General features: G+C 40.5%; 1 protein-coding gene across 1 annotated transcript in view; it reads left to right on the forward strand.

The window, feature by feature from the left end:
- Nucleotides 1-25,425, forward strand: part of USH2A (usherin) — a 534,168-nt gene that overhangs the window by 233,941 nt on the left and 274,802 nt on the right. Inside the window, exons 32-34 of the mRNA XM_036277426.1 lie at nucleotides 15,387-15,546; nucleotides 17,341-17,512; nucleotides 23,642-23,789. Coding sequence (XP_036133319.1) covers nucleotides 15,387-15,546; nucleotides 17,341-17,512; nucleotides 23,642-23,789 — 480 coding nt within the window. The remainder of the gene's footprint in view (nucleotides 1-15,386; nucleotides 15,547-17,340; nucleotides 17,513-23,641; nucleotides 23,790-25,425) is intronic.

Genomic DNA, 25,425 nt, shown 5'->3' on the forward strand with positions numbered 1-25,425 from the left:
TGGTTGTCTCCCACACAACCCCAACCAGGGCCAGGGACAAACCACAGCCAAGGTATGTGCCCTTGGCCGGAATCGAACCTGGGACTCTTTGGACCACAGGCCAACGCTTTAACCGCTGAGCCAAACCAGTCAGGGTCTAACATAAACCTTCATTTATTAGTCATTACAATAAATATGGATGGATTTAAATTTCTAAGTAAAATGCAAAGAATAGCAGAATTGATTTTATTATTTCATTGTTGACACTACTACAAATTGCAAATAGAAGCTGCCTGGTATTTTGAAAATTTTGAGAATGGCCATTATTTTTAATTTTTTTCCTAAATTGAGTTATACATTCATTCTGAAATGTGAACATATCTTAAATATACAGCCTGGTGCATCTCAGACCGAATAGACTTACAGAACCAGTACCCAAATCAAGACACAAAACTTTATCAGTACCCCAAGGGCCCCTTATTTTATCCCCCTCCCCCCCAGTCTTACCTCCTGACTCAGGTGACCCCTTGCCTGACTGTTAAAAACATAGATTAATTTTCCTATGTTTGTACTTAGTATGAGTGGAATCAAATAGTATGTTCCTTTTTGTCATTGGCTTATTTTGGAGGATGTCAGGGGAGAGTGAATCAGTGGAATAAGCTCCGGTTCCCTGTATCTATGTCCTGAGCCCTCTGACCTTTAGCCAGTTGCTCTAATGATGTTAGTTTGATATTCCCACCTCCCAGAAAGTCATCAGAATGGTTGTAAAATGAAACAGTGACCTCTTTCTTCAAGTCCAAATCTCTAAGTCCAAAAAATAATTATAGAAACACTTTCTCTATGAAATTCGAATTTAACATGTAACATCACTCACCCGTGTACACCAGCAAAAAGAAAAAAAAAAACAAACCTTCTAATTTTCCAATAATGGACTATTGTGGAGTCATATAGCTTATGAGTCTAGAGAGGAATATTGAATAATGTAGAAAGATGTTAAAAACAAATATTTTACCAGCCAATGTGTAATACATGAGTCTGTTTTAGTCAAATGTGTGCATGGATACAGGTGTCCATATACATGAATGTGTTTATATTCATCTTTGGATATATGTCAGTGTTAATAGTGATTGTCTCCCAGTAATGAGGTCCTACTGCTTTAATTTCTCTTCTGTACAGAGGTCTTTTTATCTTTTAAGTTCTCTATAGTTTGGATATTAGTAAGCAAAATTTTTTATAGTATATTCCCAATTTTGATATATTTGATAAACTTGATATAAAGGATGGCTATTTCAGGAATATGATGGCATTTACCTACTTATACATTTAGTGTTCCCTAGTTTTTACCTTGATATCTAATCAGGTTGCTCAACTTCCTCATTTCCTCCTCGCCAGGAGCAAGTCCAGTGTTCTCTGTCCTGGCGTACTATCTACCACCATCAAAACATTACAAGCTTGATGACAGAACTAAACTCCCGCCTCTGCCTTTGATTCATAGACTCTCATATCACTTTCTAGAAATGTATCACTTGATTATATTCTGTCTTGCAATATGAACTTATTTCAAAGGTGCTCAATCCTGTCTCACCCCGAGAATGTAAGTGTACTGAGTGCAGTCATCATGTCATTGTTAATTCCGTAATCTTTGTAGTATGTACCATAGGAGTAAGGACTCAGTCAGCATGTAATAAGCTTTAATTCAACTCAGTTGAAATGTATTGAATTAAGGAGAAGAAAGACTGAGAATAAGTGAATTTATATTTTTAAATAAATGACAACAAATACCAATGCACGGTGTGGAAGTGATCAATATGCTGAATGTGGTAAACAGTTTTAATGAGGTAGGATGTTCCTGTACCTTCTTAGAATTTTTCATTTAATTATCCAATAGGTAGCCACATTTTTGGTTGCATTTCTTGTATTAGTTTGCTCAGGCTGTCAGACCAAAGAGTCACAAGCTGCAGAAATGAGTGGTCTCCCAGTTCTAGAGGCTGTGTCCATGAGGTGGGTTCCTTCTGAGGGCTGCGAGGAAGAATCTGTCCCATGCCTGTCTCCGAGCTCCTGGTGACAATCTTTGGTGTGGACACGTCATCCCAATCAGGCTCTGTCTTCCTCTTCGTATGGCTTCTCCTTGTGCGCTACCGTGTCCAAAAGTCTCCTTTTTATAAGGACATCATATTGGATTAGGGCCTGCCTTAATGACTTCATCTGAACTTCATAAGACCCTATTTTCAAATAAGGTCACTTTCCAAGGTACTGCGGGCTAGGATGTTAGTATCTGAATGTTGGGAGGACACAATTCAACCTATAAGTCTATGTATTTGATGCTGTGATTAACAGCATTCCAAAATTTCCCTCCAAAGACTTGAAAACTGTTAGAAAAGACAAGGTGTTTGGGATATTAAACCTTTGTCAGAGCTGTTGTTGGCAAATATCTTCTCCCACTGGGTTGGTTGTCTTTTTGTTTTGTTGGTGATTACTTTTGCTCTGCAGAAGCTTTTTAGCTTGATGTTGTCTCACACATTTAGTTTTGCCTTTGCTTCCCTTGCCTTTGGGGTCAGATTCATAAAATTCTCAGACCAAGATCCATAGGTGTGGCACCTATGTTTCCTTCTATGCAATTTATTGTGTTCAGTCTTTGTTTCATTTTGAATTATTTTTGTATATGGAAACAGTCTAGTTTCATTTTTTGCATGTGGTTTTCCTTCCTCCATTGTATGCTTTTGGCTCCTTTGTCGAAAAGCATTTGCCCATTTATGTGTGGCTTTATTTCAGAGTTCTCAATTTTATTAACCAATGTCACCCTAGTAAATTCAATGTTAAAAGACAAATAAACTAAAGGTACTGAAAAAAAGATAAGGCATCTATTCAAAATCTGGGCATTGTCACAAGGTCTGCTCACACTCTAAGGGGAGGAAGTTGTACAAGGGTGAGCGCCACTGGGAGTCATTCTGAGAAGGCTTTCCTGCGACAGAACTCAGACGCAGAATCTCCCAGGTGTGACTCTGCTATGCCTTGGTTTTCTGGCAAAATAGAAATAACAGTCTGTACTTTAAAGACTCCGTGTGGGGATCACATGTGATAACGCATGCAAAAGGCTTAGCGTAGAGCTCACAACTTTTTCATGCGATAGTAATCAACAAATACATGCGTTTAGTTCTAGACATGATGCACTTGTTGTTGTCCAGTATGGAGGTTCCTTAAAAAAATTAAGAACAGCCCTGGCCAGTTTGGCTCAGCGGTTAGAGCGTCGGCCTGCGGTCTGGAGAGACCCGGGTTCAGTTCCCGCTAAGGGCACGTACTCCGGTTGCAGTTTGTCCCCGGCCCTGGTTGGTCGTGCGGGTGGCAGCCACTCGATGTGTCCCTTCACGTCGATGTTTCTCTCTCTCTCTCCCTCCCACTCTATCTGTACAAAAAATGGAAAAATATCCTCGGGTGAGGATTAAAAAAAAAAAAAAAATTAAGAATAGAGCTACCATGGGACCCAGGAACTTTCCTTTTGAGTATCTACCTGAGAAATGTGAAAACATTTATTTGCTATATCATAATAAAGATTCCTAGTGCAAAAAATAAATAAATAAATCTCCTCCAGGCATAGCTCTAAACTACATATTCAATTGAACTCAAGAAATATTAGTTGAGCAACTACTATGTACAAGTCACTACACCAGAGGTTGGGGGGTACGAATATGATTAAGATATATTCATCTTTCCTCAAATCATTTTCACTTCTATTGCTTGGACAGAATTAGGTACAAGTATGTATAAGGCTGTCCAATCAGTGCTAATTCCTGTAACAGATGTGAGACAGAGAAGGCGATGATCAATCAGGAACAGGAAGTGTCACTGAAGAAATGAGCTTTGCAGGCTGTAGAGTTTCAGAACTGAAAACCAGGCAGCCTAAGGACCGGGGAGGCACGGTCAGTGGCCCATGTATAAACGTGCAGCTCATGAAAATAAAATTGTCACAGTCTCATGTGACTCAGCACGCTGGGTGAGGGGCCCAGCGCAGTGAGCGGCAAGGCGCGCGTCAGATTACCAAAGGCGCTGCAGGGGTGTCCAGAACCATCGAAGGACTTAGAATTGAGGTAACATGAGCCAGTCAGTGCACTTGAAAGTGAACACTTGAAACGTGGCATTACTCCGGAAGAGTCATGGGTGCACCTATACAGCTGTCATCTCTATTCATTGGGCGAAGGGACAAGTAGGTTGGAACTTGATTTTGTTTAACACATTTTTTTTCTTCATTAATTTTAGAGAGAGAGGAAAGGAGAAGGAGAAATAGAAATATCAATGAGAGAGAACATCAATTGGCTGCCTCCTGCATGCCCCCCACTGGGGTTTGGCCCACAACCTGGACCAGGAATTGAACCGGCAACCTCTTGGTGCATGGGTCGATGCTCAACCACGGAGCCACACCGGCTGGGCAGGTTGTAACTTTACATGCTGGAAGCTCGTTGGACTTAACAATGCAGATGGCTGCAGGGTGGGGAGAAGAGGAGAGAAGAGCATTATGTTTATTTGTTAACAGATCTATTGTATTACGTTTCTGTGCATTAGTGTAAAATGAAATCTACTTATTTCAAATCCTTTTAAATGGTGTTTAAATATTTCCCCACGACACAATCTGCTAAAGTATTTGCCCTTGATGCAGATTTCCATTAACCTTGTAGCAGATACTAAGCCTGACACTGTTTTTTGGAGGGGCCTTGATTACGGAGTAAAGCCTAGTGACCTCGTTATAAAACCACATCTGGACAAGCTTTGTCTTTCTATCCGATTTAGAAAATTCAGCGAACTGTAGGAGAATACTTCTAACAGAACCTCATTCTCAGATTATTAGGCTGTCCTTCTCTAAAAATAAAAGCAGAGAGGGATTAAAACATCTAAACTGTAAGTGATACGGGGAAGTACTCGGCATACGAACTTCAGGGATATTTAGCGAATTCAGTCGCATTGAATATGTAAGAAGCAAAAGAGGCAGAGATTAAATTCAAAGCATTCTTTCCTTGTATGTAACTTTTGTCAATATTTTTTTATTGTTTCGAGTAAGTCTGTATAAATCCTTCAGTTCCCTAAATGGTAAAATTTCAATATTATTATTATTTTTAATCCTTACCGAAGGATATTTTTCTATTAATCTTCAGATAGAGTGAGAGGGAGAGAGAGAGAAACATCGATAAGAGAGGGACACATCAACTAGTTGCCTTCCGCAACCAGGGCTGGGGACCAACTACAGCCGAGGTACATGCCCTTGGTCGGAATCGAACCCGTGACTCATTGGTCCACATGCCGATGCTCTAACCACTGAGCAAAACTGGCAAGGGCAAATTCCCTCAATATTGTATAAATTATAAATGCCCAGGAAAGCTCAAATTACTTCTTTTAGTAAAGGGTTGACTCAATGATGAAATTGGAAATAAATTTTTTTCTTCATTCATCTAAGTACTATATAGCTATCTTAAATTGTAAATGCCTTTTATAATATATTTTATTTTATCCATGGGAAAATTGTGAATGGTTCAGAAGCTGTGGTTATTATTCATCCTTGGCTTTTTACAAAGTAAATATAGTCATCGGTGCTGAGTGTTTCAGTTGCTGGTGATAGAAATGCAAGTATTTCATCGTTATGTTTTTTTGTTTTGCCTCTGGAATGGGATCCAGATATATTGTAGCACATGGACTTTCTCCATGAGCTGCAGAACATGGGCAGCAACAGCTCCGAATGCATGCCTTTCTGGTTTGGAAACTTTCCAACTCTGAACCAAAAAATACTGAGGCAGGATGCTGATTGGTCCATCTTGGAACATGTGTACAACTTTGGGGTCAAAGAGGCAGGAGTTGGGTTCTAAAAGAAGAGTAGAAAGAAGATAGCCCCAGAGGAAATTATCATGAGCCAAGTACCAACCCAACTGAGCTCATCTGTTAAATTTACCGACATTAGAACTTTACTCCCAATAAAGCCACAGTCTTATGTAGATATTTTTATGAATGCAGTTTGCCAATAAGTATCCTTAGCAATCATCCAATTCCACTGCGTACCATGTTCTTCCTTTTGAGCGGTTCCCTGAAATTTTATCTAGTTTCTAAAATTTGAATCTCTATTTGGTTGGCTTCTTTTCTCTCATTTTTGAAAGCCTCGAATCTATCAGGGCATGGCTTTTTATCCAGAATAAGATAGGCATTTTTAGAATAGTCCTTTGCTATTTTTGTATTGAAGGAAGGCCATTCACTTCTTGATTCTTATATATTCATTAGCACATAACCCTCCCAATACCATTAGCAACCCATGGTATAAGCTGTAAATAGCTTAAATGCCCTGTCTCCATTTATTTGTGTTTATTCAACATGTATATTTTAAAATGTCACCCACTGTACTACTTTAAAATGTCACCTACTGAAAGAATTTTTGAAGATAGAGTGAAAAACCTCATATTTAAGTCAGTTGGAAATCATCAGCTAGTTCAAGTCTAGTGTTTGTATAACACTAATCAGAGTAACCAAAAAAACAGCAATTTTATTGTGCTCAAGATTGTTCCAAAGTTACTGATTTTTTTGGCCATACATCTACATACTAATATGAATAAAATAATATATAATGTAAGATAATAGAATGTAATACTATATACTGTAGACGAGAAGTCTCATGAACATCAATAGAAGACTATTTAAACAATTTATGGCTAATAACTAATCTAATGCACTGGAATAACCTGTGGGCACCAGGATGTTACGTGGTGATGGACTAGAATAAGCAGGCATTTCCCAGTAGGATGGCACCTTTCAAGTATATCGTGAAGTAAATGCAGGAAATTATATTCTATACTCTGGGCATTTGTGTATTTGGTTAGACATTCAGACTGTCTGAGGTGCTCATAAATGTGTAGTAATGGCTAAACCCCTGGAAAGGAACTCAATTACTGGGAGACAAGGGTGAGGGGAGACTTCATTCCCATGTAAGCTCTTTAGAATATTTTAGATTGGGTACTGTTTGTACATACGAAAGTATCATCCATCGAAAGTCAAGTACCATTCAAAAACAACATTAACACAAAATGGTAAATTGTAGACGAGAGAAACTTAGTCACAAGAGTAAAAATAAATAAGTCACCCAGTTTTCACCCACCACAGTCAATCACTAATTAAGTTTGGCTAATTCATTTACTGTCTTCTGACCTTTCTTTTGTTGTTGTTGTTGTTAATGCAAAGATATACGCATATAATTTGGGTCAGTCTATTTTACAACCTTCTATAAGGTCACTTTATAATAGGGATGATATTACCAAATTGTGGAATTATTTTCTAAATCATGCTTTAAATGGCTGCATGATATTTGAAAATAGTTCATAATATATTTAAGCAAATCACTACACTATTTGTGTTATTGCTAGTTTTTCTCTGTTATAAGCAATGCTGCAATTTCAACATCCTTTTAAATAACGTGTGTGTGTACATTCCTAATTCCTTAAAATTGATTCCCCCAATATTTTTGTGCTATTTATAGTGATCTATTCTTTCTGTTTTATAACTGTGGTTAATATATCTTAAGGATGCTTGCCATTTGCATGGAACCTATATTAGAGTTTTTTTCCTATGTTTGTCACTTATAATTTTTTTACTTTGTTTATGGTGGTGTTTAAATTAAGTCATTTTGCTTAAACTTTTAGACAAATATATAATGCTTTCCTTCATAGTTTCTTCCGTAGGCAAAATGAAAGTTAATTTTTTCTCACTTCCAAGAACAGATAAATATTTCTTGATTTTTTTTATAAATTATACTTTCAAAATATTTTCACATGTACCAGTTCCTATGAGCCATTTACATTACAAAATAGTCTAAAATGGTTAAACAATTTCATTCCCATTTTGTCAACAAAGAAATCGAGATGCAGAAAACTTCATTGATTTGCCTGTGTTCCTGACGTTTGTTAATGTAGCTAGGACTAGAATTTTGGAGCTCTGATCATTTTCCGACTCCCAGATCACACATCTCGACTAGATAAGTGTTAAGAACAAGAATGGTGGGAAATCCCATGACAATGTGATATTGGGTGGTGTCAAAATATTCATACAGCCTGTACATCTTCATCGCATGCGCAACGCGTTCTTGAAGTCAGCGAGTCAGCTAACTCGTCTCATTCGAAGGCTAGCTTTGATTCTTAAGTTTAAAGCAAGCCTACTGATTTTGCACGGGGACAGGTGAACACTGTGCACTCAACAGCTGAGATAAAGTCGGAAGGTACAGGTCTGCAGAGCGTGGACCCGAGAAGAGAGAGGAGCCACTTTCTTCAGAGTCCGTGGTGAAAAGTTGTGCCAATGAACTGACACTTTTATGACTTCCTGCTGCACGACCTCATAGCTTTATGTCCATTAACCACCGACACGAAAGAGCAAGACGTCCTTGTAATCCACTCACAGAAATGGCGGTTCGCTGCAACTGTCGCCGCCAGAGGGCAGCCTGGGTGGCTTGAGTAACAGGAATTTATTTTCTCTCCGTCTTGGAGGCCAGGAGGCCAAGATCGAGGTGTCAGCAAGTGTGGATCCCCGGAGGCCCCTCTCCTTGCCTTGCAGATGGCCACCTTCTGGCTGCGTCCTCACGTCTTCCCTCTCTGAACGTGCGTCCAGTTTCCTCTTATAAAGACTCAGGAATTTGTCCTTACGATGGCAAGTTGGACTAGGCCCCACACCAAAGACCTCAATGTAATTTAATCATCTCTTCAAAGACCCTGTCTCCAAATACAGTCACATTTTGAGGTACCGGGGCTTAGGGGTTCAACATATGAATTTTTTTTTTTTTATCCTCACCCAAGGATATTTTTCCATTTTTTGTACAGATAGAGTGGGAGGGAGAGAGAGAAAGGGAGAGAGAGTGAGAAACATCGACGCGAAGGGACACATCGAGTGGCTGCCACCCGCACGACCAACCAGGGCCGGGGACAAACTGCAACCGAAGTACGTGCCCTTAGCGGGAACCGAACCCGGGTCTCTCCGGACCGCAGGTCAACACTCTAACCGCTGAACCAAACTGGCCAGGGCTCAACATATGAATTTTGAAGAGAAACAAAGCTGTCCTGACAGTAGGTATTCTTGCAATGATTGTATCCAACTGTGTGGCAAGGAAGTAAAAATTAGACATTCATTTGTTGATTTCTTTTGAAGAATAATGCCTAACAAATAGTAGAACAGAATATTTCCAGGAATGCTGATTTGTGGTGGTTTCATTCGTTAACTGACTCGCCCACCATTATCTGTATACCTTTATTGTGTATTCCAAGGCTGAGGCACTGTGTCAGTGTTTGAGCAAGGACTTACCTGGTGCTGTAGGACATGTGTGGTCTTCAGTGTTCCTCTCTGTGTTCCTACCTCTCATGGTATTTCATATACGCTACTAGAATCATTGGTTGACTTGGTTGTCTTTTCCACTAGGTTGTGAGAGCCTTGAGGTAGGAACGGTGTCTTTTGTGTTCTGTCCTGAAAACCTGGAGGGACATAGGCATATAGAAGGGAAACGGTAAAGATTGTCTTCCAAATGAAGGACTGAAGGACTCATTTTTCTCATTTATGAGAACGTGAGACATTATCTGGAGAACTTGTCACAATACCAGTTGTTATTCAGATGTTCAAGAAAGAGCAATTTGTCTGAGACGGACAGCCAGACCTAAGTCGATTGGTAACAGAGAATGACGTGTGTCCCAAGGCTTGACGTCACTGGGTAAACCTTTGCTCCCTCTATTTTGCACGATCGCAAAGACTGTCGCAAAGCTCAGAAGCACGGCATTTGTGCAAAGCTTGTGAGAGGTGCCTTCCCATGGCTACAAATACGACTCTCTTCATTAGATTAAAGTGTGTAAAGATCGATCCGTTATTTTTAACGTGTATAATGGTAAGGTAATTACTTTCTCGGTAACCACAACCAAAATATCGGTGGATGTTAAACATGTAACAGTTGTTTTCCGGGGAGAGGGGACCATGGAATGAGTGTTGGTAAATGACTTAAGACTTCCGCAAAGGTTTCCTGCTTGCAGACTGAAAAGCTCATCCCCCTGTGCACTATCCTTCCCAGTCACGTTCAAACCTAGTAGGATCAAAACAGAGTTTGAGTTAAAAAAAAAAAAAATACTAAAAATTGCAATAGAGTTTAGGGAAGTTTGATTCCTACACCCCAACTTTTCAAGGCTATTTTGCAAAGATGATATTCTGTATTGCCCTCTCTATACTTTCTTGTCTGCTGGATGTGAAAAGATATACAAGTCCAGCCACTCCTAGGGAAATACCAGCACATTTGCAAATATTTGAATATCTATTTCATGTGGGAAGATGAGAAAGTCACTTGCTGCTACTTGTGTAGCTCTATTATGCAAAAATCAAAAACATCCAGGCCATAAATTCTATTAGGTTGGAACTCCGGGTGTCAAAAAGACTATATAGATAATATTAAGAGATTTCCCCCTCACTGAATCACTGCTATAAAGTAAAGCTTGGTTTTCAAAGTATAAATCGAAGAAACGTTTTCCATAAAGCTACATACCTTGAGTGCCAACTGAACTTCCACAAACTTTTGAGTGGACATCTCTCAAATTCAGCACCAGTAGAATTCCTAGGAAATGTGAGTGTATGGAGAGTTAATAGTCAACTATGAATGCTAATACATCATCGTCAATTTTATTTATCTAAGTAGTGTGGTGCTAGGCTACTCAATGTAATTTGTTAACCAGTGAAACTTGAGCTCCAAAAATTAGTTCTTTTTATAAGTAGGCGTTCAGTCCCCGTCATAGGAGATTCGCTATAATTTGTAATTTTGTAGATATTCTTCTCAAATCATTTTCCATTTTATATTGTAAGCAATATAAATTTTTTAAGCAGAGCTCACTGTTCTCCAGACATCTGTGGAAAACACACCACCTCCTAGGTCGACCACCTAAGTTATGTTCTCACTGAACCATAACCTAGAAGTGGTTCTCACATCGGAATTCCAATGACAGAGGAGATGTGGCCAGTAGTGACCTACATTGTTCCCAACATATTTTCAACATCCAGGTGATGACTCGTGGGAAGGATGTCCAGAGAGGAGAGAACAGAATCGGGAAGAAACTGTTTTTTATTTGGACGTTGTTAGAAAAACACCTTGATCACATGCACTAGGTAATAAAGAAGCAAGAGCTGCCTTTTAATTTTCTAATGGGAGACACCAATAAGAAGATATAAATTTCTCAGTTTACACCAGGAGTTAAAAGAAAATCATTGCCTACTTATTGGTTCATTTCGTAAATTGAGATCAATGAAATTCTCTGAACAACAGCATGAAATCAATCGTAAAAGAGCATATAATTCATGGCCAGTATTGTAAATTATAGTTTGCCTGACAGTAATCGGTGAGGTTTCCGTGCGCGGGGGTGCATTTCTGTGTAACGTGTCTCAGGATAATGCCTGAGGATCCATTCCTAATGCGTGTCAGAGTGATCCGTTTCTCCCTGTCCTCCACTCTGGGTTTGATCTTACGCAAGCAATGCATCAGGCAAATGGAAAACAAGATGGTGTTGCCCAGGGGTTCTGACGCACGGGGGCCTTGTGTTTTTAGGGTTCCCCCACCCCGACTCCACTCCAATCTGTGTACACACCTGTGATTTCTTGAATCCACTGATCCATTGCATTGCCTTGGAAGGGCCTACTCACCTCTGGGAGGTCATATCACTAAATCAGTTGCAGTTAGGAAAGGAGGAGAAAGTTGTTATATTCCTCTTGGCTTCACATTTGAAATGGGTGGTTTTGCTTAGGGTTTCGCCCCCAAAGAATGTCTGAGTTCTGCTTCTGCTGGAACTCACTTTTTTAAATTAACTATTTTTTTTTTAAATCATTCCATGGGTCCTTTTCCACATAACTGCCCTTTCCCCCGACCTGATGCCAACCCCTCTTTTCTTACCCGGTTTTCTTTTCTCCCTTCCTCACCATCACCTCCCATTTCACTGAGGACTCCCCAGTCCGGCCGCCTGGGCAGCTGCCTCTAACATGCATCATGTTAGGTTCTAGCCCCTTCTTTATTCTGTGCCTCCTTGTCCAAAGGCCACGCGGGACACTTCATCTCCGTGTGGAAATGCGTGAAGAAGAACCCACTTTGGGGCGGGCAGAGCGTGAAAATGACTCGGAACTCAGGAAAACAATTTCATCAGGCTGCCTTTCTTCGTACCACTGAGTCATTGTACATTGAGTCTTCAAATTCTCAGAATCCAAAGAAAACCTTCCATTGCTATTGCGTCAGATCTCCTAAACCAGAGATAAGGGATTTTCGTGAGTTAGTTTATTTTTAAAAATCAAACTGGAAGAAAATGTGAATTCTGCATGGGTTTGAAAACCTGGCTGCAGTCATCATGAGCGTGAAAAAGTGCATGGTGAGCGTGAAGCACTTATAAATCTCAGTCCATAAGGCATATACCTACATCTCTAGGTCTACGAGTATCGGTATCTATCCTATAACTAGACTTAATATCTGACGTCCCTCCTGAGTCACTCTCAGAACGTCTCTCCCGTCCCCTGAAGGTGGAGAAGCTACAGGGTCTTCGATGGTGTCTTGATATTTGGAGTGTGGCCATCCATGACACTTCATCCTCTACGCAAGGGATCACTACTGAGATCACCCCCTCAGATCCAGTAGATCCCTTCATTGCTCCCATCTCACACTAGGGAAACTGAACTCTGCAGTTTTCTGTGGCCCTGCACACACCAAGGTCTGTCTTTTGCTGGGTCTGCCTACTGCCTGGGACTCTACCTTGGAAACAGGTATCAGGGCTCCTCTTTCTTCCATTCTAATCATGTCTGTGTCCTCCCTCCCTCCCTCCCTCCCTCCCTCCCTCCCTCCCTTCCTTCCTTCCTTCTATCAGTCTGGGAAATCTGATGAGGAGAAGAGGGTCTGTGCCCTTTTTGTTTCTCTTAAACATTAAATCTGAACCCCAAATCCTCTCCATTTCCCCAGTCCTCTGTCCAGAGGGTTCCCTTGCGTTTTCTACTGTCTGACCAGTCACATCCACACCTATTTTATAAGTAGATTCTGACTTTGTAATGTAATTGAGGGACATTTGGTGGAGAATTTAAATGAGGGAAAGAGATGGGGACAGAGCAGGGAAGAGTAGAAGGGAAAGACACCTACTGATGTTGATGACACCACACTGATCTTGACCCCGTGGCACAGACACCAAACATTCTAGGGATTCAGAGAGAGCCAGACCCCTGAGGACTTTGATTTGTGACCTCACTCAGTTCCTCCAGAGAACTGGGCAAATGACAGGAGGAGATAAAACAAACAAAAAGATCAGTACTATGGAGGGAGAAACAAGAGGATGAGAGTTACCGCTGAGGAGTGCGCAGTTCCAACCGGACAATGTAAAATAATAGTAGATTCTTCAGCAAGTCCATTCAGCCTTGTCTCTCAGTCACATCTGACAGATACAAGCTGGCGATTGAGGTAGAGACATAGAAGAGCAGTGGGGGGGTGGTGGGGGGCAAAGTATTCTAGAAAACTGGAGAAGGTAGCTTTGAAGTGAGTGACCACAGACCACGACCAGGATAACACTGATGCTGTGAGTACTCTGGACATCAGAGACTGGACACGTGTGGTAGAAAAGGGGTGATGGCATCAACGTGACAAACGGAAGAGGTGGGAGGACACCCTCTGTGGTCAGAGAGGGTGGATTTTAAATCCAGGACCTTGGAAGTGGTTCCAGAGATGATCGAGTTGTGGGTATCACTGTGCTGAAGGCTGAGGGAATGCAGTAGAGATGAAGAGCATCACATTTGAGGAAGGTAATGAAAGGGAAGCCAGGCTCGGGGATGAGTCATGACAGGATGTTGGAGTTGCCCAAAACAAAACAAAACAAAAAGGCGTGATGATTGGAAAGAAGACTGAGCCAATGCTGAGGTCATTGAGGAGGTCACTGAGGACAGGAGATGTAATAGGTATCAACGGGGTCTTAGGCATACATTTTCTTAAATAATGAATGGATATTGGTAAACTCTGGCTGTCTTTTCTCCATCTGCGATATACTTGCATCTCAAAAAGTTTGAAAATAGATGTAATAAGAACATTCAAATACTTATGTGCCCTCACTCTCAGAGAACCACTGTTAACATTTCGGCATACCTCTATCCTATATATGTTTATTTTCATTTTTATTATTTTATTTTATTTTTTTTTATCCTCACCCGAGGACATTTTTCCATTTTTTGTTCAGATAGAGTGGGAGGGAGAGAGAGGAACAGAGAGAGAGAGAGAAACATCGATGTGAAAGGGACACATTGAGTGGCTGCCACCCGCATGACCGACCAGGGCCGGGGACAAACTGCAACCGAGGTACATGCCCTTAGCGGGAACCGAACCCAGGTCTCTCAGGACCGCAGGCCGACGCTCTAACCGCTGAGCCAAACCGGCCAGGGCTTATTTTCATTTTTAATTTTATGAAGTACTTATGTTTGAGAATTATTTTGAGAAATATAGACAAGTATAGACATAGGACTGCTGCTTAAATCTTGGTAAGGTCAACAAAACTCTGGTTAGATTCATTCAACAAAATAATAATCAAGTACCTTTGCAAAAGAGGTACTGAGGCTATTTCAGAATTGCATTGGTAAATTACAGATGTGTTTGTTCTAATGCATGTATTGGAAACCTGCCGTGTGCCAGGCATTGTGTTCAATACTGAGGGTGCGAAAAGCATCTAGCACCCCCCCTTCCTCGGCAGAGTTCACTGTGATGGATAGAACATGTAGTCAGGTAAACAAATCATTATGTCCGTGCTGTAAGCGCTATGCTAAAGGTGTGTGCAAACACCTTGGAGGGAAAGGAGAGGATAATAGCTCCACCTGGTGCCAGAGGTCACGGCAGGATGTGTTCGGGACACCTTAAAGAAACAGGCCTTCGCAATGAGCCTGGACAGCTTGAAGGTCAAAGGATGGTTACTCAGGTGGAGAAGAGAAGGAAGGGATTCAGGGAAAAGGAATCACAAGCTCCAAGTCATTGTTACAAGCTCTATATCTGCCTTTCAAAAGCAACTCTTGCTGTCTTCAAATATGCTTTAGAAATCATTTAAATGCCTCATTTAGTTTTTAACAGAGCCATCCAATGAACTTGAAATTCAGAAACGGATTTACCTGGCCAGGAACATCCAAGAAAACAGTCACACTGTTAAAATGAGAAAGTTAAGCAAAGAGTTTGACTGACACTTGTCTGTTTAAAAAAAATGAGCGTAGTATATTTAAGGGATGAAAGAGACTCTGCTCTATTGGTATTGATTTTGATGGCTATTGATTCTCATTTTAAGCCTTCCTTGAACAGTTCTAAGAAGGAGGAATGTGGAGGAGGAGGGAGACCCCGGCATGAAAAGTAGGATTGTAAATATGTTCTTGTTTCCCCCACCCCCTAGATTTAACGGTGTTTACACCCTACCTGTTTCTCCTTGGTGCGTGCACCCATGTGGGGTGTGCAAACAGCTCCCTGGTCACACTGTGCACAGCCCAGCTGCCACCAGAACACGTGGAACCCCCAGTTCTGACCGTCCTGGACTCCAGGACGATATACGTACAGTAAGTAGAAATATTGTCTCTGTCACACAGGCTCATGCAAGAATCCCAGCGAGTTCAATCAAGGGAAGAGTTTGTGACATAGAATTAATTTTATTGTGATTAAATGCACAGGAGTGATTAGTTCAGTGGTCTGGGAGCCTTTGATTATCACTTGCCAACTTAATTTCCACTTTGTCTTTGTGCAGTGAGACAGAGCTAGGTATGTGCACAGACTCCATGCAGACCCCAGTGTGGGGAAAACTGACCACTGACATGGCTGCCTTGGACGTTTTAGATGCAAGATTATTTGTGATAATTTGGACATGGAGAGTTTAAACACACGTTTTCATTTTGAGGATGAACTAGGGCCTTCATGTTCCTTTGCGGTTGAGTTCACAAAGGAACATTCACACACAGGCATGTTCAGATTATTTTTTAAATTGGTGATTTTTATCCATGTCCTAATACAGGTATATGGAAGTCCTGAATTAAACCTCTCTTACCACCAATCACTACTTGTTTACATTAATCTCTCTTGGTCTCAGTTTTCTTTTTCTTTTTTTATTGTTTTTTTTTTTTTTTCTTTATTGATTTTAGAGAGTGGGGAAAAGAGAGGGAGAGATAGAAATGTTGATGAGAGAGAACATCAACTGGCCACCTCCTGCATGCCCCCCACTGGGGATCGGACCCACAACCTGGGCAGGTTCCTTGACCGGGAATCAAACTGGCGACCTCTTAGTGCATAGGTCAGTGCTCAACCACTGAGCCACGCCGGCCGGGCGGTCTCAGTTTTTTTTACCTATGAAAGAAGAGTTTGGAATAAATAAACCAAGATACTCATTCAAGCTGCAAAACAGTCTTCATTTCCCATGGTTTAGGAACCATGAATTCTCATTGGCTTTCCTTTCGCTTCTAAACCAGCCCCACATTTTTTACCCCCAAAGATTTCCCACTACTCTACGTATTTCTCAATTTACCAATTTCTGTCTATTCCACGACCTGCACAGTTCATTCTCACTGATACATTGTGGTCCTCGTGTGGAATACACTGTACTTTTCCTACCAAATCCCACTCACCTGTCAGGTACACAGTCATGTGTTTAGGTCATGTGTCACCTCACTAGAGAAGTCTTCTCTACATCAGCCCCTTTCAAATCACAACGTCCCTGTATTCTGTGGTTGCATATTAACTGCTCAGTCAATGCCTTTTTCTAGACCATTATGTTATTCTACCCTCCCATTTCCCATAAGTGCTCAGATGTTTTACTTCCCCCAATTTTTGTTCTAAGGCTTCAGTTCAAAATCAAGTACTCACTCATACATTTTTTATATTATTAGCTTATTAAAATTATAAGTAACTAGAGAGCAGGCACTACATCTTATTTTCTTTATACCATGAAGAATAGACATTTAGTTTGGCCAGTGTGGCTCAGCGGTTGAGCATCAACCCTGCACCAAGAGGTCGCCAGTTCGAATCCCGATCAGGGCACATGCCCAGGATGTGGGCCTGATCCCCAGTGGGGGGTGTGCAGGAGGCGGCCATTCGATGTTCTCTCTCATCGATGTGTCTCTCTCTCTCTCCCTCTCACTTTCTCTCTCTGAAATCAATAAAGGAAAAAAAATTATTTTTAAAGAATAGACATTTAATAACTACTTGGTTTTGTGTGTTTTTCTTTTTCAGTGGATCCCTTCTAGCTCTCTGTGTGTATTTTTACTGTGCATACCTCCCAGATCACGTGTGTCCTAGAAAAGTTGTGCGCATCAGGCTTGACTTGAATGAGTGACGATCCCAACGCTATATTTTTCCATGCCTAGGTGGGAACAACCGAGAACGTTAAACGGCATTCTGGAGCACTACGTGTTGTATGTTTCCAGCCACATACGTGGGTTTAGGGTTTGGGATGTCATCTACAACAGTACGGAGCTGTCTCAGGACCACACGCTACGGGACCTTTGGCCTGGTGCTAACTATCTCCTCAAGCTGGGGGTAAGTTCACTTCGCTTCGATCACTTCTCCACCTGCAGCCTCTTCCCTTTCCTTCCCCATCTCTCCCTGCGTCACTTTAGAAAACTGGAACAAAAATACAAGTCCTCGCGGATTACTGCTCACACTTCCTCAATGTGGAGTATGTGGACCTAACACTTACTTTGTATTATGCAAAATGATAGACTAACCCTCTGAGTCAGAAGGTTTTCCTAAATCTAATTTAGGATTATTAGAAAGTATTTTTTTTATTATTATTTGCAGAATATCATAATTTGGTATTCATTTGAAAAACAATGCATGGTATGAAAACGTAGGTGTTATTTTTTTTAATGAGGGTTTCAATGACCCCCCAGATATTCTTGATCATTATTGTATTCTGGTTTACATTACACTTCTATCTTAAAAGGAAAATCACTTAATAAAACCCTAGAACCAACATGGTTTAGAGATTTCTTTAGACAGACAATAGCCCTTTTTTTTTTTTCCATGCAAAATTGCACTTTTATACAAAGGTCTTTTAAAAGACCTTGATATTACTGTGGAATTTATTCCTTTTGTTTTTTGATGAAATATAATCTTTTTTAAGTTTAATAGCACCTCTGAAAATAACTGAATATAAACATGAGATTGTCCCTATTTGTTTTAAACACACTCTTCATTTTATAGCAATACCTATATAAGGATATTTGCTTTGATAAATGCCATAGAAAATATTCTGCTCTTGATTATGAATAAATTTACATTTATGTAGACACTGTGTATGCATTCATTTTACTTAACATGCTCTTGAATGCTCTAAATATTATACCACGAGAAAATAAACTCCATTCAACTATTGCCAGGAATCTGACCTGACACCATCCAACAAGGGCAATCAGGCACCATTAACAAGCCCGGTCAGAACCCAGTCCCTGTGCCTAGGTGATCCGCACGCAGGTGGGTTTCTGAACTGAGGTTCCGATTACTTAGTTTATTACTCAAGATGTAGAAGTATATTAACTTGATTTTCAAAAGCTAATATAGCCCGGCCGGTGTGGCTCAGTGGTTGAGCATTGACCCATGCACTAAGAGGTCCTGGGTTCAATTCCCGGTCAGGGCACATGCCCAGGTTGTGGGCCCGATCCCCAGTTTGGGGCATGCAGGAGGCAGCCAATCGAAGTTCTCTCTTATCAATGTTTCTATCTTTCTCTCCCTCTTCCTTCTTCTCTCTCTAAAAATCAATAACGGGTGGGGAAAAAAAGCTAATATACAAATCCACACTATTTTCAAAACAGTAGTAATATCGAAATCTGGAACATTCTCTATTGCTTAAAAGCAACCAGAATTAAACAGAAATTGTCATGTACTTGGTCTTTATCAGAAGGAGGCAAATGATGAGGCAGGTCTACTCTCAGGGCAATTTTTAGGATCGGCTGTGCAGTCCGTGAAAATCCACCTTAATCTCTCATGTTTCATGAATCTGTAATACCTTGAAAAATAAACACCATTGTGATTTCTCTCCCCTGAGTTTCCATTCAGATTTCGCCACCAACTGTGTGGCCTCAGGCAAATTTACTTAACTGCACTGGGTTGTGTGCTTTTCAAGCCTAAAATTAGGGTTTTGAATTAAATGCTTTTTAATGTCTCTTTAAGCTCTGAAAGTCTACCATGCTAAAGAGGTGACCCCAAACAATATTGCATGGAGTCAAACGAGCTTTGTCAGCCACTGAATAATGCGATCCGAGATGTCAGAAGATATGGACGTCTTGCCCTCACTCTTGTTAGGGAAGTAGATGTGCTCACATTATTTTTATTTTTAGTTAATCCTCACCTGAGGATATTTCTCCATTGATTTTTAGAGTGGAAGGAAAGAAGGGAAGGAGGGAGAGAGGGAGACATCAATGTGAGAGAGACACCTTGATTGGTTGCCTCTTGCAAGACCCTGACTGAGACAGGGGATCAAACCTGCAATACAGATCCATGCCCTTGACTGGGAATCGAACCCTAGACCCTGTGGTCCATGGGCTGCACTCTGACCACTGAGCCAAACCAGCCAGGGAACTCACAGTATTTTTTATTTCACTGTATCAGGACAAAAAATACACTAATATATGTTCAGGATGTATTCAACTAAAAGGTTTTTTTTGGTTTTTTTTTCCTACTTCACTTTGTTAATCAGTAAATTAAATGAACCAGAATATTTAGGTTCATCTTGGTTAATTGAAGGATTATCATGTATTTCACAGTTTCAACGTAAGAACTGGCTTTGAAGGTCATTAGATTAGTAGATGGAGATCAGGTTCTCAGCCAAGTGAGCGGCCTTTAGAGACCGTCTTAGCCTGTGGACCAAGTGCTGGAAACGAAGCTGCAGAGAGCAAAGCCTTCAAGCAGGGGTTAGAATAGAGGGAAAATACATGGGGATCGGAACACTGCGATTTAGTCTAGACTCGGGGCAAGTATGTTACTCCATGTGGCTTCATGTAACTTTCCCTTGTTGACTGGATTATAAATTTGAAGGGTAGAGACTCTTTCAAACTTCTGTCTGCAGAGTCAACCACTGTACCTGGTGGAAACTTGGAAGCTCAGCAAATGATTCTTGTCTGAATGAACACCAAGTTTATTTATTTCATAAAGAATCTGAGACTTTCGATATCCATTCATTAATTTGCTGTAAAACTTCAGAGTTGGGAACCGTGTGATTTCAAACCTATGTTCTTTCCACTAGAAGAAACTGCGTCAAGTTTTGTTACTGTCAATAAATGTTATTGTGAAGTGTGGTAGTAGCTAATTCAAAGAATGTCAGCAATTAAATAAAGAACATAGTAAGATAGAAAAGTATCAAGATATGTATGGTCTGATAATTTTCATAGTACTGGTAGACATTGGACTCTTTTTTAAAATATGTTTTTATTGATTGTAGGGAGGGGAAGAGAAAGAGAAGCATCTATTGGTTGCCTCCTGCACCCCGACTGGGGACCGAACCCACAACCTGGGCATGTGCCCTGACCTGGAATCAAACCAGCGGCCTCTTGGTGCAGAGGATGGCACTCAGCCAAATGAGCCACACCGGCCAGGCCTAAACATTTGCATCTTGATGAATATTGAGTGTTTAATACATTTTATGGAAGGATTTTTGGAAATGACCTTTTCTAAAGGTCATTTATAGATAAGTTGGCCTTGCTCTTTTTCTTCATACTTTAAAATAGGCTGCCTTCTTAACAACCTTAGACCCTACTTATCTGAAAACAAATGATTAGAAAGAGGATGCTGGTTTTTCATGTTTCTAATAGGCATGATTTCAAAAATAATTGATACCCTTTCATTAGTTAGGCATTTTATTAGACCAAAATTGAATCCCCTATTTGGTCAGAACTTACTCGTCATGCTAGGGTAGTATGATGACTTGGCATTTTCTTAAATGGCCATAATTGATAAGAGGTATAGGAGAGCGACGAGGCCACCTTATTTCAGTGGCTCAGAGGTTTTCACAGGCTTTGCCATTTCATAAAGCCATCTTTAATCAGTCCCACTATTTTGTTTAGATTTTCCAAACCAGAATTTTAATAAGCATTCAGTTGCATTGAAGAGTGTGGCCTCTGGTGCTAGCAGGTCAAACAAGATACTGATTGGTTCAATTTCATTTAGATGATATCAGTTAGATCAATTGGGATGCAACCTTAAGAATATGTATTTTCTTATTGATGGAACTAAGATGTTGTACTGCTCTCTTGACACCGCATGCAGAAAGGATGCGGAAAACAAAACAAAACACTTTGCAGGTAATTCTGTTATTTCAGCAGCCACTGTATAAACTCTTTCATTTATAAAAAGGATTATCTCATGATCTCTGCAGATCCGTAAGAAATTCTTTGTCACCTTACTTGTTTATGGGTCTTCTGTAGCGACCCAAAGAACAGTCCTTCCAAACCAGAGGATGTCTTTATTTAGTCCAGAAGGCATCATAAAATTCTCAAAACAAAGTAAATTTTAATTCACATTCTGCTTTTGAAAATATATACTTGCATGTCACACAGCCCAGTATTTCTTTGAGGAGAGTTAGCAGGGGAAAGTCAGGTTATGATGAGAAAAAGAATAATGATAAGTAGACTATCAGAATTAAATCCCATTGTGTTAAGAGTTTAACAAGAAGATGCTGCAACATTGTTTCCCCTCCCAAGGCAAAAATCTAGGAAATGCAAAGGGCGGATTTATCTCCATGTGAGGACTGGAAAGAAGGTTCCTTTGACAGCTTTCCTGTGATAACTCAGCTCTCCCTCCTGGCCTCTTTCCCTGCCTTGTTTTCTGTTGAATGTTTACCACATTGGAAACGTTTTAATTTTTCTATTGAAATGTCCAGACAGTTATTCTTGGGCTCAGAGTGACATGTCCTAGCTCTTTGAGTCACGGTTTGGTCACAATCTCAATTGATCATTCTTTATTTGCAAAGAATCTGTTCTCAGGAGGAGGATGGTTTCTCTCTTACATATATATGCACACGCCACAGCTGAGAATTAGAGGAAACCCACAGAGGTTAATTAGGTCCCCAATCTTAATGCAATTTCATGCCCAGGCCACGATTTAACCCATCTGAACCTTGCTTATGCTGCTGAGAAATTATCCTGAGAACATGGCTTCCTATTGTATTTTTACAACAGCAAGTGAGATTGATCCCCATGTCGATTGACCATATATGGTTATTTATACCTGGAGTGAATTCTTTGCAATAATTTTGCAAATATTAAACTTCAGTTAAAAAAAAAATCTTTAAAAAATCAGTCAGCTTTCCCCTCTCTTTAGGGAAAAGAATATTGGCTGCTTTAAGTATCAAAAGGTCGTTCCCTCATTATCACACTCAAGAGCAGGGATGGGCCCAAGGAACACAGAGGTATTTTAATTGTTTATATTAGTGATGTCTACCTTTCAGGAAAATGGACTAAATAACTGTCTCCTTTTTACATTGTCCTATGATGTTGCCTCATTTTCTTACTGATTGGGTAGAGTTCAGTGCATTTGGGAAGATTTTTCGATGTCATTGTTCAAATTACAGTTGTAACCGAGAGACATGCCAAGCCAAGCATACGTGCAGTTTTCAAGTGTCGCTGTTACTTACGTAAAGACATCATTGCTCATATTTGCTAGTACATTTTGTCTAGAAATAGCCTATGTGTGTGTCTTAATTCCCTGCAGAAATGCTTCTCCAGCAACTCAGGGCGTGAAGGTATTTTCCTGATACATTGACACATTCTTGGGGAGGAAAAAATTATTTGCGATTTACTATGAAAGTGTACACACAAGTTTCCAAATACCTTGAACACCTGTGTTTTCATTGCTGAATGGGGACTTCTGTGACCCTTTTAAGTTTGTCAGTCATTCAACAAAGCTCATTTCCTTTGGGCTAATGATTTGACCCTTTTAGGCATTAAGCAGGCGCTGAACAACCTCTTTGTTGTTGATTTATGAAAAGTATTGTTTTATTCAATTACATGGTTATACTTTAAATATATTGGTCATGCTCTAGTAAATAAAAGGCAATTATATTTGCTGTACACATTTTTAATTTATTTTAGAAATCACTTGTTTTATCCTGAAGCAGTCTTTAGTCACTAGTACTTTTCTCATGTGCTGCACACACACGTGTGCGTGTGTGTGTGTGTGTGCACACATGTGTGTGTGTATAATTCGTCCAAGGAACCTTCGTGCAAGGCTAATTTAGTAAGGGCTGTTCAGCTAGTCAGTATACAGGGGTGAGCAAAGGTAGGTTTACAGCTATTCACATGGCAAATAGTACAATCATTAATAAATAATAATACGTGAACAAACTCTGAGTTTTGCATACTCACAGCTGTACACATCCTTTGGCCCACCCCCAATGCCCTAACCCTGGGCTCCAACTTAGAACATATTTATAGTTCATGTAGTCCTGCGTTCCGGGTTATTTTCTATTGGTTGGAGATGGCTGTGTCATGTCCTAAAAAGAAAACTAATTAAATGTCAAACCTCAGCATTGAAACAAATTTATTTTGTGGGATAAAGGGAGCTTTATTTCAAAGACTCGGAAACTGTTGTTATGAATTCTCTTTCTTCGATGCTCTAAAGTTTGGGGACCCAGAGTGAAAGGTGCTTTTTTTTTTTACCCCCATCTCTGTTCAGGCTTGTACGGGGGGCGGCTGCGCAGTGAGTGAGGCCAGCGAGGCCCGGACCCCGGACAGCGCCCCTGAAGGCATGCCGGCCCCCAGGACGCTCCCCTTTTCACCCCACTCCTTCAACGTCTCCTGGACGGAGCCTGAGCACCCGAATGGTAAGTGCACTCTTTCAGCCTCGAGTTAAAACGATGATTAGCACAGGCATATTCCTCTTCCACATGGCAGCGTCTGTGTGGTGCTTGATTTTTTTTTTTTAATGCTCATTTTAGCACACAAAATACCTGAGATCATATCTTTGTCTGCAGTTGTGACTTTTAGGCTAACACACCATTTTGGTGGCTCAAAAGTGCTCCCTTTTGATGGTTCCTGTGTACTGCACCTTATTGTTGAACGGGTTCCAGGAGAGACCGGCAGAACTCAGGAGGGTTCCCAGAGAGGGCCCTTGCGACCCTGTCATTGTGTTTTCAATGGCTCCCTGCTTTCGACAGCCGGTCATTCTTTCCAGGAGAAGCAGAGGTGGAAAGTCCATGCACGTATCGTATTTCAAAATGCTTTTGATGCAGTAAGTTTATCTTCACAGAGATCACTGGGAAAGAACCCTATATTTAAAAAATATATATATTCTTTATAAATATTTCAACATGCTGTTTTTAAATAAGCCTAATACACACACACACACACACACACACACACACACACAGATTTGTATTTGCTTCCCCTCGAAGAGGACTGTGTCTATTTCTAAGTATTATCCACTTCGCATCATTTAGAGAATTAAGTTAGCCAGTTAAAGTTTTGCTAACCTAAAATCTTATAAAGAATTTTTGTGACAACTCGCAGCAGAAATCGCTTGATTCGTTGACTGAAAATGCTTTTGCACGTCACGCAGCCCAGGGTCATTGTTCCAAACTGCAGAAGCTTGTGTGTGACATCGGTTTTGTTCCTCCTTCACACAAACATCAGGAGGACTTGTAACAGCACAGAAACCGTTTTAAGTAACTCACTCCTGAACACTGAAATGCCTCTCTTTTCTAGCCAAAACGAATCAAAAAAAAGAAACTGCCATTTTATGAGTTTGTCTTATGTTTATTATGATATTAATTATCCCAGTCATCTGACTTTAATTAAACTTTTGGCAGATGCACTAGATATATTCGAGGCGGTGGAGGGAGCTCCAATACTCAGAGGGAGCGATGTTCTGCTCTTGAAGTTATTCCTGTGTGATCGCACATTTTCTAATAAAAACAAACGGATGTCCGTTGGATCAACAGTGGAAAATCTTGTCATACTTTCTGCTCCACAAAGGCATCTAGTACATAGGTGGCCATGAAAAGGGTAACAATGTATTCCCGTTGGAAAGCTGTTAAATGCTATGACGTGATTTACCCAGTAGAACGCCTACCTCCATCGCAATTGGTAGCCCAGCTGACTTTATAATTATACTCAGAGTCGTAGGTCGACGAGCGAAATCCTTTCTATGTTTCAGAGCATCTTTCTGTATTATGTTTTGTGCGTTTCCAAGAAGTTTTAAGATATATTCACTGAGCTATGAGAATTGGGGAGACTTGGGTGATGTTTGTTAACACTCCCGTCATGTTCTATCGTCCAGTGTTTAACCTCAGCAGAGTTTTAAAAATGTTTGTCGTGGGAAAACAATTAGACATTTGAAAAGTGATAGTTTCACTAAATTATTTTTTCTTCTCTTCCCTGCTTCTCTCTTTACTTTCCCCAAATGTACCAGGGTGTGGTGTTTAGTGTCCATGTCTGGAGAGGGATCATCTGATTATCGGG

Source organism: Molossus molossus, unplaced genomic scaffold (genome assembly GCF_014108415.1).
Source record: "Molossus molossus isolate mMolMol1 unplaced genomic scaffold, mMolMol1.p scaffold_m16_p_23, whole genome shotgun sequence".
Lineage (NCBI taxonomy): Eukaryota > Metazoa > Chordata > Mammalia > Chiroptera > Molossidae > Molossus > Molossus molossus.